The sequence below is a fragment of the Gymnoscopelus braueri genome (genome assembly GCF_963280865.1).
Source record: "Gymnoscopelus braueri genome assembly, chromosome: 5".
Lineage (NCBI taxonomy): Eukaryota > Metazoa > Chordata > Actinopteri > Myctophiformes > Myctophidae > Gymnoscopelus > Gymnoscopelus braueri.
This window is the reverse complement of record NC_137606.1, coordinates 26,723,981-26,738,729: the sequence shown is the minus strand read 5'-3', so window position 1 is coordinate 26,738,729 and position 14,749 is coordinate 26,723,981. Positions and strand designations below refer to the sequence as shown.

Below are 14,749 nucleotides of genomic sequence, written 5' to 3'. Positions count from 1 at the left end.
GGGATTAGTCACCCCATGGAAACTTGAATTATTCAAATGAATGTGACAAAAACTAAAAAGAAAACAGCTGGCAGCTGCAGGCTTGCTAAATTGTTATGTTATAGATCATTTTGTCCTTGTTTGGGATTGTTTTCCCAAACATCTAATGTACTTTATGATTATTTAGTATTGTTTTTCTTTTAATTATTAAATATTATTTTAAACGTAACAAACATAAATAGACAAAAAATAATTATTAGTCAACCTTATCTTATTTTGAAGTCCACTAATCGGAAGTTAAATGCGTACAAAGGGAGGGCTTGATAAACGGGTTAAGATGATTTAGACTGACGGGAACACAGTGGTCTTCTCTCTTACCTTGGAAACCATCCTATAAACCTATCTAACAAAACGGGGTGGGGGAAAGCAATGCTAGACTGGTAGACACAGCGTTTACCAATCCACTAGGTCAAGTCAAATGACAAATGAAGCACTGTCTGTCGTAATATATTAGAACGGTACCCCGGTGTATTTGGATGCAAGAGTCAGACTGACAGCTGGGCCCACGGAATGGCACATCTTTTGGAGAGAAAGGCTATTTGATTACAATGTGGACAACAACAGGTTAACGGACTGATCCCCGGGAATAGGGACCGCAAAGGCATTTATTTTTCAGGAATTCTATTATGGACGCTGATGGTCCCTACACTCCTACTCGGATGCAACTACACGCCCATGCGACGATGTCGGTGGATGTGGCTGCCTTCAGTGTCCAGGTTAGGCTACAGCACAAATGCAAATATGTATGAATTAAGATACCAATGTTTATTTGAAACGGAAGACGCGAATTGTTTTACAAGATGTGAAAGGAATATTTTAAAAAAAAAATACAATAGGCCTAATAATAATAATCGTTTTTATTTTATGACTATGGCGTGAGTATTTAACGCTGAATTTCCGATCCTTAATTCTCATCATTTCAAGTCGGATCAGTCTACTGTAATATTGTGACTGAAATTGCAATGTCTCCTCTGTCGCCCAGCCCAGTCCCAATTGAAAACACCCCAGGATCCTGTTTATTTTGGCTTCAGGAGCAGTATGTGTTAGAATAATGACAAGTCGATGACATTTCAGTTTATAATTAACAACGCTTCAAGGATATTATCAGGCAACGGCGCGTAATAGGTTATGGGAATACTGTCAGCTGGCTCTGGAGTTTCTGCGTCTAGTCTGTCTACGTGTTTAAAAGCGAAGAATGATCACAAAAGATCCTGAAGTGGACCATCCACGCTGCTGATAGACATACTTGATGCTGATAGACACACAGCAGGTCGCAGGTGATCTTTGTTGTGATCTCACTGACATGGTGCCACTTCATAATAACAGAGCATCCCCGCCTTTCTGTTGTTCGCCGCCCGTAATTCCCAATGTTAACATGGATGAGCCTTTTTTGCTATTAAGGCTATTTAAGGGCATTAAACTGGCTTATAGTTGCATGTAGGATTTAGTCCTGGGCTGGCTAGCTTGCCAGAATTGTGGGCAATATCAGAGGACATTTCGAAATACAGGAGAGATAGAAAACACAAGCCTTATATGGGTGTGTGCTGTAAACCTACCTTGTGGTTTAATAAACAATGGCTACTTATGCTCAGAGGACTTTGCTCTATTTGTGTATTTATTTATTTTTGCATTGACAGCATTGCTTCTTGTCAACATGTCTTAGCAGATGGATAATTTACATCTGTAAATAAGTTACATTGAGTCAAAATTATGTCAAGCATTGACCACTTACTATTCATCAGACAAAAATAAATTCAAGGACCTAACATTTTCATGGCACCATGAACAAATACTTAAACAACTCAATGGTAAATATAAGAGCATTTCTAGAAAATGACATTACAGTGTGTAAGAAATCAAATGTAACTTTATGTGTTTCAGAAAGATTACTAAATCTACTAAAAAAATTAGTAGATTTAGTTATTACTAAACAGATAGTTGTGAGGTCAATATGAGAACCTGAGGAATCAGGGATATCCTCATGGATCTGCTGTACTGATGAACATATTGAACATGCTTTTGGGAATACATGTCAATTACTCACTGTATCATAGCAAAAGTGGTGACACAATTTGGAACTGTTTCCACAGCGAGACAGGTGATGGGAGAGAGGAGCCGCAGTCCTCTGATCCACTGATCCCATCTCTCCTCTGGTCAAAGAGGCCTTGTCTCAGTCAATGGGCCCTGTATGGATGTTTTGCGTGAGTTGACAGAGGGCAGGCCTACAGCGGCGACCGGCAGCCGGACTGCCATGGAGCCATACGGCAGAGCGAGCAGCACAGCCGCCCCCCTGCCTTGCACCAGCTGTGGGGGCCGCTGCTCCCCTCCTCCCCCGTCCCTCGTCCCCCCTCAGCCTCTCTCTTCAAACACCTCCTCCTCCCCCATGCCCCCAAATATGACCCCCCCACCCCCGATGTACCCTGCCCCAGCCATGCAGGTGGAGAACGGAAGCAGCTGGACCTCGTGCACCGTCTCTTCCTCAGGCTCCCCAGACTCCCACCGTTGCCACCACGGTGTTGCCACCAACCCCAACCATTACTGGACGGCGGTGTTCGACTACGAGGCCACAGCAGATGAGGAGCTAACCCTGCGACGCGGGGACCTCCTGGAGGTCCTCTCCAAAGACTCCAAAGTTTCCGGGGACGAGGGTTGGTGGACGGGCAAGATCCAGGACAAGGTGGGCATCTTCCCCAGCAACTACGTCACGAGGAGGGACGCCGGCAACTACCCACAGCTGGCCCCTGGGGGGCTGGTGGCAGGTGGGGTCGGGGTGGGCGTGTGCCCCTTGGAGATTGACTTCACAGAATTGGTCCTGGAGGAGGTGATTGGAGCAGGTGGGTTCGGAAAGGTGTATAGGGGTATGTGGCGGGAGGAGGAGGTGGCGGTGAAGGCTGCCAGGCAGGACCCTGACGAGGACATCAGTGCCACGGCGGAGAGCGTGCGGCAGGAGGCGAGGCTATTCTGGATGCTACGCCATCCCAATATCATCGCTCTGCGGGGAGTCTGCCTGCGAGAGCCCAACCTGTGCTTGGTGATGGAGTACGCCAGAGGTGGGGCACTGAACCGGGCCCTGGCGGGAAAGAAGGTGCCTCCGAGGGTTCTGGTGAACTGGGCTGTCCAGATCGCCACAGGGATGGACTACCTGCATAATAAGATATTTGTACCTGTTATACACCGAGATCTGAAGTCCAGTAACAGTAAGTACTCATTGACAATCACGTTACATGTCATTGGAAATCATACATTATTGCATGTTAGAATACTTAAATGTACAAGATCTTTAAATGATGAAATACTCAACAGTCACTCAACATAATACATTTGTGTTCAGTTTTTGCTTTATTTAGACAGGATAGGAAGGACATGCAACACAAGTCTCTAGCCTGAGTCGAACCAGGCCGATATGGCCCACACGCATCCGGTCAACTACCAGCACACCCCAGAGATAATATCTTCAGAACTATTACTATAGCACATAATATGCAGGACTAGAATAATTCTACAAATCTAAGATATTACATCACTTGTGGGGGAAAAAAACGTGATTCATGAAAAAGGTAGTGCACGCACATCCGTGGCCCAGGTGCAAGACAAACAAAGTATCCTAAAAAAGGAATAGAGTCTGCACACTGCTAATGATGCAAAAAGTTCCACTTTGTATTTATTGCGTTAACGTAATAACGTAATAACGTCAACGTTTCGGCCTGTTCAGACCTTCATCAGGACATATCCCAAATATGTCTGATGTATTATGTCCTGATGAAGGTCTGAATAGGCCAAAACGTCGACGAACGCAATAAATACAAAGCGGAGCTTTTTGCATCATTACCAGTGTGCAGACTCTATTCCTTTAAAAAAAAAAAACGTGATTCCCTTCGGCTTGTTTGCACACTGAATCCGCACTGTATTCTGACATGATTCTGTCTATTTATAGTCTATTTATAGTCTTCCAAAGGTTATGGATGCGCTATGGTAGTCAAGTCCATTAGAACCACCCTCCAGTCAGGTTAACCTAAAACACAGTGTGATGAATAAGTTGACAGTAAAATACAGTCCTCTGGTTAATTGTATGCAGTTGTACTGATTTAGTTCAGTGATGTTTCATAGAATTCTGGTCATTATTTTGGGGGGCGTTCGAGACAAGACTCTTAAGTTTGATCATAGCAGTGTGAGTGAATCTTTAGTACTAGAGAGTGGGTCTCCTTCTGCATATCTTCCCTCAGCCTGCACCTCCTCGCCATCCTCCTCCCTCTGCCATCTTCCCTCAGCCTGCACCTCCTCCCCATCCTCCTCCTCAAGGAGAGCAGTTCTGCTCTGCAACTCACTGTGCTATTTTTGGTCTTTTGTGCTACTTGCTGTTTAAAGACGCAGTTGCAGTTGTGGACGCATCAAAGAAATAATACGGTGTGCGCGTTTAACTGTGTGTGTGTGTGTGTGTGTGTGTGTGTGTGTGTGTGTGTGTGTGTGTGTGTGTGTGTGTGTGTGTGCGTGTGCGTGTGTGTGTGTGTGTGTGTTTATCTTAAGTGGCATGACTGATGGGGGATGGGGTGTATAAATATGGGTAGAGTGCACGCCTGCACGGAATGCTGACTACAGGCCTTTTTAGAAGTAGAGCTTGCAGTGGCTGAAAACAGATCTGCTAAAAAAGGTCTAGTAACCTTCTGCCTCTCGCAGTAGTTCTGGAGTCTCTGATGTGGAGAGCGTTCTTGTGTCTATCGGCTTCGGTATCCATCCTTCATTCCCTTTGTTATATAAACAGTACACACACCCCATTATACCCATTACCTTCTCCTTCTCCCTCTTTCCTGTGCCCTCCCCCTCCACGTTGCTCTTAACAGTGATGATGAGGCTCAGATGGGTATTGGACTGCAAGGCCTTGGCAACAGCACCACCAGAACGCCGCCTTGCCATGGTGACACGGGTGTTGCTGTGTTGTTGAGTCATACAGCCGTTAGTTTCCGTCAGTTGCAGCGCAAAATGTCCATCCCCTTTTGCTTAAAGTTAACAGAGCTGAAAACTGGAAGGCGTGTGACGGCTGTCCTTCTCCTATTAATGCTTTTTACTGCAAAAGAGCGCTAATCACTGAGTCGCTATACTACTATGTAATGATAACCAGAGGGATGTTTGTGTTACACGGTGATGCCCATCGGGAGAGAAATGGTAGAAAGTATAATATCAGGGAACGGAGATGAGGGGAGAGCAAACTTGGGGACCGGGAAGAGTGAAGAGATGTGAAGCAAGAGGAGAGGGATGGGACCGAACAAGAGAAGGAGAGAGAGAGAGAGAGAGAGAGGGGGATAAACAGTGGTTCATCACAGGTTAGAGTTACACCTCAGCTCATTGTCCAGGTGCGCTGGGCTCAGGTATCCTCTTCAAACCACCAACTGCTTGGCATCGCCGCGGTTACAGAGAAGCACAGGCCCCCAAGCCTCTCTTGTGTCTTCCATCACATTGTTTTTTTTGGGGGGCTCAGTAAACTATTCAGAGTTTTCATGCAGAATTATGATACATATATGTAGACTGAGACTCTGACTTTCACAATGCTATGAGAGTTATACAGCAACAAAAAAAATAATGTGTATAAATGTCACACAACATTAAGTGTTTTTTCAATCATTGGGATTTTTTCTTGCAATCCAATCCCCTGATCGGTGGAAGGTGTTTCAGGCTCCTCGGTTTGATCTGCATGTTTGTTTGGATGCCTTGTGTCTAGTGTTCAGAGAGTAGTGAGTGAGTGAGTCTGTGTAACGGGGATAATCTGATCATGGTGACCTCCTTAGAGTGATGTCACAGTGCGTTTGTGTGTTGGAAGGTTGCTGTACTCATAGTCATTATAAGCCTTACCTGGCTGTCACCCTGATCCTGGATCAGTCTTTAGGCTCACAGTGCACACAACACTGGTGCAGCACACACTACTCCCTGTGGGTTTTTAATGTAGAATTGTGTAGAAATGTAATCTTACTAATAACACACACATTTGTGTGGTCACTTAGGTATAGTGCCAGCTAATTAAAAACCTGAGGTAATTACAACATAATATCTATTTCATTATTGCATGCACAGGATAAGTAGTCCAGTCGTGGCACATAGTCATGGTACCTGTGCTATACGTTACTGTCTGACAGCCACTGACACTTTATCCATAGATGTACAGATAGCATGAGTCAGCAGGAGCAAGTAACACAATACATCCCTGTTGATCACCTGTCTGTAGCCACAGAGAGACTCAGGCCTCTAGCTATGATTCTACCTTACACTTACAAGTGTCACGTGATTGCACTGCATGTGTGTTACATACCATATGTGTAATATGTGTCCTACGCTATTGACAAATGATTAGATCCCCTTGGGCCCTATTTTCGCTGGTGCCTTACCCATTGTCCCTAAACTTCTTTGCCATCTTTTTTTTTACTTTTTAGAAAAAACGATCTACATCCGATCTACATCGACACGTTGTGAGCTTGTAGATTGGCTATTTGAACTATTTGAAAATGTGCCGAAGAAGTTTAGGGATAATGGGTAAGGCACTGGACGAAAATAGGGCCCACCTGTGTATAACCCTAACCCTAACCTTTTAGTTCCACAGCCATCAAAAGTGATGAAACAAAAGCCTAATTTATACTCCGTACAATATGTCACTTGTCACAAGAGACACCATCGTGCGATGTAGTATAAATGAAGCTTACGGTGGAGGAGTTGTTTCTGTGAAGGTTAACATGTGAATGCATCAGTTATTACAGACAAAATGAAGACACAGCAGGTCTGACCGTACCTTCTGTTTTGATTGCTGTTACTTCAAATGGAAACCATGTTTGCACAGTCAACAATAGCCTGAATAGAGTACCAGTCTGTCCAAAAGCAGGATTGTCCGGTCCATCGCTGATCGCTCAGTTATAATAAAATACTTATATGGGATTATTTTTTTTTTAAGACAAAGAATGGACAAATGTAGTTGCAATACGTTTACATTTCTCCACTTCTTTGTCTGGTAGCTGAGGGAGACTAATTACTTATTTGTACTCTGTCATACAAATCATGTAGCTCGTGGAAAATAACAGAATTTCAGCTGAAAGATATGGCAGGGGTTCAGCTGAAAATCTGTTATTTTCTTCAAGCAACACGGCTGTACGACGAAGTAAAAAGAAGGAAGTATTACCACAACACAGGGCATCAACAACAGCACCACACTGAAGTCCTGTTACTATTTATCAGATTAGTAAGGTGAGATATGCTATATAGAAAATGCTCAGCGTGTGTGTGTGTGTGTGTGTGTGTGTGTGTGTGTGTGTGTGTGTGTGTGTGTGTGTGTGTGTGTGTGTGTGTGTGTGTGTGTGTGTGTGTGTGTGTGTGTGTGTGTGTGTGTGTGTGTGTGTGTGTGTGTGCGTGTGCGTGTGCGAGAGAGAGAGAGAGAACATATTGAGAGTGATTGTGTTGAGGAAGAGATTAGTGTTGTGGTTATTGCTGGGCTGACTGTTAATCCCTCAGAGAGACAGAGTGGTAGAGGGCTAGACTGTGACTAACTAGACCAGCGCAAGCTAGCAGCGGGACTAGAACACAAACGGAAGGAGAGCATGAGGGAGAGAACCTGTCTGCCAGCCATTTCTAATAAAAGCTTGAGCTTTAATTAAATGGAGGAGTCTCCTCCCGAATGAATGGTTGACGTTTCCATATGGGGGATAGAAATGTATTGTGTCTGTATATACTTATACATTGAGCTGTGTACAACATGTACTGCTTGCAGGCTATGGGATAGCCTGTAGTTCTGTTTGTGTTTCATTAAGCGTGTCTGCATGCTTAGTGCAAATGTATGTATACACATGTTAATATGATGTGTATGGAGGTGGGACAGAGGATCACTGTGGTACGGCAGCAGAGAACAAACATGCATGCATGCATGCATGCATGCACGACACGCACACGCATCCCACACAGACGCACACAGGCACGCAGGCACGCAGGCACGCAGACACGCAGACACGCAGGCACGCACGCACGCACGCACGCAGGCACGCACACGCACACGCACACGCACACGCACACGCACACGCACACGCACACGCACACGCACACGCACACGCACACAACACACTCACTCTCTCTCTCTCTCTCTCTCTCTCTCTCTCTCTCTCCTCTCCTCTCTCTCTCTCTCTCCTTCTCTCTCCTCTCTCTCTCTCTTCTCTCTCTCTCTCTCTCTCTCTCATCTCTCTCTCTCTCTCTCTCCTCTCTCTCTCATCTCTCTCCCCCACCGCAGCAGCAGAGCAACAATGACCCCATTCTCACACAGCAGCTCGAGACAGAGTGAGAGCAAGGCTCACAATGGCAGGAGTCACTGTAGTGGGGAGAAGTGGGGGGGGGGGGGGCGGGGGGCATGAACGAGCGACAAGAGATGGAAGGAGCTAGGGCAACTGTAGACCTTGAATGACAGAGTGGGAGAAATGGAGGAATGGAAGGAGAGATAAATGGATGGATGGATGGAGAAACGGAGAAGGAATGCAGTGGCTCTAGAATAGGCCCTGGAGGTGGAGTTGGGGGAGGTGGTGGTGGTGATGTTATAAGTGGGGATGGATGGAGAGAAAGAGAAGTAAAAGGGTCAGTCTGATAGGAGGTCATAGCGTTCCGTGAGTCTGGCTGCTGCAGATTATAACTAGCATTGTCAATGTGAGCTACACTTAACCACTTCTCTCCGTGTCTGTCCTCCTTATATCAATAGACCTTCAATAGTAGGAGCTCACTATCGTGTCAAATGTAACTGAAGATGTAACCGTCTGTGGATTACAGTAAATGGGGCCTAATTTGACGGGTTAATTCTTAATTGGTATTACAACATGGTGCATTAAAGATTGTTGTTAATTGAATGCAAAATAAATAGCTCAAACAAGAGTATAAAGTACTGTATAGTACATACACAGTATGAATGGTCTTCAATAGTACATGCAAATATGTCATTATTGTAGATCAGCAGAGAGTTTCTGTTGAATGAACTGCATGAATTGCAGCCAGTCGTAAGGGAATATGAAATATGAAATGATACTTCTTGATGACTTGACTCAAGAGATAATGTGTACCGATTTGTGTGAGTGTTGGACAACATCTGTAGGAGTAGTAGCAGAAAGTGTGTTTTGAAGAAAATCTAGTCAGGTGGAAATGGGCGTGACCTATATGAAAAGTTGCGTCGTGATCCAAGAAATCCAGGGATTTATTTTTATTGTATGACCTTCGGTTCAGGATTTATAGAAAGCGTTATAGCGCCACCATGAGGCTGATTTGATCCAGTGGAGTCCGAGATTAGCTCTGTTCACAGACTCACAGACAGACAGATACACGGACAGGCGCACAGACAGGGGCAAAAACATCCCCATCCCCCCAGCCATTCTGAATTGATAATAACAGTAAAATAGGAAGTTAAAAACAGGATAATAGGATTTAACAATAGACAGTAAAAACTGCACAGAAGACCAAACACATTACAAGACAAAGTGCTTGCAGTTCTTCAGCTTTTTAAAAGAATCAACTGACTCTGCATTTTTCATCACCAGGGGAAGGCGGTTCCATAGAGTGGAGAACTGTGAATGCTCGGTCACCCTTCACTTTTAGCCTAGATCTCGGGACAATTAGAAGACCTGAGTTATCTCACAATGTCCTGAGGGCACACTAAGTCAGATAATATCGGGGCCAGCCCGTGTAGTACTTTATACTGTATGTGATTAAAATATTTGTTTTAATCGATTCAGCAGTCAATGGGTAACCAGTGTAATGTAGCAAGCACTTGCTGCATTCAGCATAAAGCATAAAGATTAATTCTTTATGTAATGTTATTATCTTGGGGACGCACACACACACACACAGTAAAATAGATAAGGATGAGAGGGGGCCATCAGCTAGCAGTAACTGTGCTCAGCTCTATATTATAGCTTTCTGTTGGCTTTCCAAACACACTGACACATATTTGCAGCAACCAAGCTGTGTACCTTTGTACTGTTATGTACATTTACCTTTCACACTTTTTAATAGTTTAATAATGTAAATCTACCCAGTCATATACAGTAGAACCCACACTGTTTTATCATGTCCCAAGTTCTTTCAAAATGTACCTGGCTGTTAACTCTCTCAGTGCCACGCCCCGAGATATCCCGAGTTTTTCCCGAGTACCCTCCGTGCCAGCACGAGAAATCCCGAGTTTTTACTTTTGACTGTGGTCGCGCTATACTGTTTATTTTTCATGATCACTTTCGCTTCCTGACTCCTTCAGACTCATTGGGTTCCGGTTTCATGACGCAGATTCCGTTTCCGGTTCTAATTTTTTTCCCGCGATCATTTTCGGCCAGAATAGGGAAAGTCACGGTTTTTCACACGGTATAAAAAGCGAACGGAGAGGTCCACGTCGTCTACTCTCTTTGGTCTGGGTGACGATCAGTCATCGTAGTCGTGTATCGCATCGTAATTTAGCCCGATCAACGATTGTCGAAAATGTCAACATCCGGTTATGACCGGATATGACGTGAGCCTGTTTGGGAGGGGGCGAGTGAGCCAGCGAGGTCATCAATGTGTCGATTTGTTGCTCTCTACTGGTAGAACTGTATTATGGGTTTAAAAACCCAATCAGATCATTTATTTGAATGAAAAATTACAAAATAAAAAAATAAAAAAAAACGCAAATTGCTGGCACTGGGGGAGTACTTTATGAAAATACTCTTGGCACTGAAAGAGTTAAAGGAGTAGTTTGCCCCAAAAAAATTGTTTATTTCTTTACTTACTCTTTTTTTACTTCACTCACCCCATGATGTCTTGAATACAAGGATTTTTGTTTATAGCATTCCATTATGGTGAACAAAGAATCCAAAAACGAATCAAATACTTGATGAATTGAAGTAAATTGAGGCCAAGATTAACAGCAGCAAAACTATATCAAAAGTCCGGTTGTAAACACCAAAACATAGCTCACAGTGTGATCCCATGTTACTTCTATCCAGTCGTATATCACTACTTTCAAAACATCACTTTATGTTGAAGCTTTTTATTCATTTCCGGTTTAGACCGTGACATGCACGAGTGAGGAACACACCTGGGTGGGTGTTTCCGTGGGGCTCAAACAGGAGCTCATTCACATGGCCAGGTGTGTGTGTCATTTGTGCATGAGATGATTTAGCCCGGAAGTAGTTAAAAAAGGTTTTAAAGGTTATATTTTGGAAAAGTAAACACCGCCAGTTGTGTGTAGATTTTGTGTTTATAAACAGATTTGTTATATTGTTTTGCTGTTGTCAATTTATTCAATACATCAAGTACCTTCTTAATTTTTGGATGATTATACAAACAATAATTCTCCTTATATTCTTCAAGACATCTCGGGGTGAGTAAATGATAGAATCAGAGTGTTTGGGAGACTACTCCCTTAATTTAACTCTAAATGTATACAAAAAATTTTTAAGTTAAAGTTAAACTAAGACTCGGGATTTAGCTTCGTAGAATTTTCAATGGAAACAATGGATTTTTAATATGGGGAATCAAATTCAGTGTGCTTCTATGTCCAACTCATGCTGCTCTGTCGCCAGTGCAGTCCACAGGATGACCACAAAACTGGCCTTGCAACGTACCTTCCTCCATCTGTTAGCATCACGTGACAAATGGCAAATACAAGAGATATAATGCACACACACACACACACACGCCCACGCCCACGCACACACACACACACACACACACACACACACAAATACTGTACACTTTCTTTCGCTTATAGCAACAGCAAACACACATATGAGTATATGTGTGAGTTTCATTCACTCAAAGAACACTCACTGTCATCTAAAAGGCTGTCCATCTGGTGGCTGCTAACTGCTAAATGTACACGGGGGAAAAAATCATCAGTGTTAGTTTAACTCTGGGACCCGTACGAGTCCATTTTCACACTCTCTTAGTTAAATGAAGACTGAGGATTTGACGGTGTGCGCTGCTGTCAGAGCGCCATTGTTGCTGGCCGGCAGCCTGGCACGGGGAGTGGGGCGTCAGGCTCCGGGTGTCCCCTGAGCCAACACTTCTTGACCCACGGTCATTGTTAAGTCAAGCAGAGGACACTTCATTGAATCTGTTAGACAGTGCACTGTACACAGTCAAATCCTCACTGTTAATTTAACTCTGAGGCTTGTTTCCATTTGTACACTCTAAGACAGTGGTTCCCAACATTTTCTGGATCAGGGACCACTTGGAAATGTTGAAAGCGTTCACGGCCCACCCATCTGACCCACCGGTTCGCGGCCCACCCAAGTTAAGTGTTAAAGTGGTCAGATGTGTGGGCCGCGTGCATTTTCAGAGCATGTTTATTTTAATGATCAATCAATCGATTGTGTTCCGGCGTGGATCAAAGGAACTGACATTGTATGCGTTAAGTTCCTATTTATCAGTATCACAATGAAGATGTTATTTTTTACGTTTTAAAGATTATTATTTTATTTTTTTATATTTATGTTATCTTAGTGTTTTGATAGTTCTTTGGGGCCCACTTACAAATATGCTCATGGCCCACCAGTGAGTCCCCGCCCACTGGGGGGGACTCACTGCTGTAAGAGTTGTACATCTGTAAGGGTCCATTTGGTTCCATTTGGTTTTAAATTAAGTTAACACTCAAGGATTTTTACAGTATATGTGCTAGTATCTACAACCAAGGGGCAATGTTAGCTTGTGATGTTTTCTTCAATGCTCACAGTCGCCAGCAGAGAGGCTCGTGTTAATATGATCTACGTGGTAACACATTTACACCATGTTGTCTTAGATCAGAAGACCATGCCAAGTAAGTCTTCTTTCAAGGTTGAGTGGGTTCCTCAACAACCCACTGAGATGCCCGGGTACATTTCCAGTTCATTAATTTTAGATTGGTTAAAGGCACTGTTGAAATGCAAATCAAAGCTAGAGTTTGGGATGTTTTGTACTCCCTGTTCAGACAGCACCTGTGTTATAAATGGGTCTCTTGTGTATAGGGTTGGGCAATTAACCGAAAATATCTCGAAACCAATATTTAGAACCAATAGCTGACTTAATTTAGCTCATGTAGGTTAATTGAATAATTGAGAAGCAAGTTTTCTTATATAGCTATTTTTTTTATTTCTTATATATATACGAATCGACACAGGAACAAGTTGTAGATTTTTTATAATCGACTTAATCTGTTAGTTAACCCTGTGTTATACTACAAAAATAGTTCTCAAGGCGTCGCATTGCAATGTGTTGTGAGCTTGTACATATTTTCTGTTGCTATTTTCCCTTTCTTTTTAAATAATCGTTCATTAATCGGAACCGAGACAAAAGTTTGAAATAATCGTGATATTTATTTGAAGTCATATTGCCCTGCAGCCCAACCTGTGTTACATATCGGGAACGTCAGAAGAGCTCTACCATCCAGGCAAATTCAGCTGGGTTTCCTGGTGCTGATGGTTTGCATCACAAATAGACAGAAATAAATGATCACCCAAAATGGTTTGATTCAGAAGAGTATGTGAATTGTCTCAATGGGGAAACATTCTGTATTGTACAATATTTTACTATTATATGAGTATGTTGCGGAAGGTGGGAGAATAAATAAGTTGGTGCTGGTGAAATATTAGTTTTTGTAATATGCTAAATCTGTTCCAATTTTCTGTGAATTTCCATACCCCAAATAATACCCCCCCCCCCCCAACACACTCCACACAAAAAGAGCCAAAAGTAAGCCGCCTTATTTAATACCTCCATTTCTTCTGAGGGAGAGCCTGCCTGGTCACACGAATCTGGCAGCCGCATTTGTGTGGAGACAAAGTGAATGGCTTGAGGGTGAAACTGTGCCACTGACTGCACAGCGTAGGATTAGAGCCCCAATGGCCTGTGGAGGTACAAGTGGAGCCAAGCGGGGGTATCAGTGACATGGGAGCATGTACAGTGCAACTTTCATATCAAAGCATGGGGTAATGGAAAAGACCCAAATATACAGTATAATAATGCTGCATGCATGATGCATTGCCAAACTGTTACTGTTGGGCATCAGTCTTTCATATTAAACCAGTGTCGTTTAAGAGGATACACAGACTCATAGCAAATAGTGTAGTAAAATAGTTTTACATGGATATGTCAGGGGCTGAATCTGCAACTTTAATGCAATTAAAATCTTACTCAATAAAGCCAGCAATGGGCTGGATTTGGTCAATCTTGAACAGATGGACTGAATGTTACTTACATAATTTCACACCGGTAACTAAATTATATACTTCAATATTATATTGACTCTTGATACAAGGACTGGTAGAGCACGAGAGTAGCTCAACAACAGCTTTAATGTCTTTTTTAGACTGAATATTATTTCTAAATGTGGACTGTAGAGATAAAACAGACCTGTATTTTGAGTAATGATGTAATGAACTATACACTGTGTGTGTTTGTTTAATGCACTGTGATCAGCCTGCTTTTTTGCACGTTTGAGAGCAGCAGGGGGAGGATATGTCTGTCTATTCTTCTTGAAATCTCTTTTAGAGAGAACTATGGGAAAGGAGGAAAGCCAAAGAAAAAGACAGATAGATACCTTATGAAATACAAAGACACCAGGTAGTACATCCTGCCAGGGAGATGACAAAACTTGCGCTCCCTCCAGTCATCTCTCTCCTACTCCACCAACCCACGTCTATTCATCCTCTCATTACTCTCTTTCCCATACCTCCCCTCCTTTTCTGCTCAACCACCCCCCAGTCAC

General features: G+C 43.2%; 1 protein-coding gene across 1 annotated transcript in view; it reads left to right on the top strand.

Moving 5' to 3' along the window:
• Positions 1-408: 408 nt before the first annotated feature.
• map3k10 (mitogen-activated protein kinase kinase kinase 10) overlaps positions 409-14,749 on the top strand; it is a 36,059-nt gene continuing 21,718 nt past the window's right edge. The window contains exons 1-2 of the mRNA XM_080429524.1: positions 409-755; positions 2,130-3,236. Of these exons, the coding sequence (XP_080285650.1) occupies positions 2,228-3,236 (1,009 nt within the window). The 5' untranslated portion in view covers positions 409-755; positions 2,130-2,227. The remainder of the gene's footprint in view (positions 756-2,129; positions 3,237-14,749) is intronic.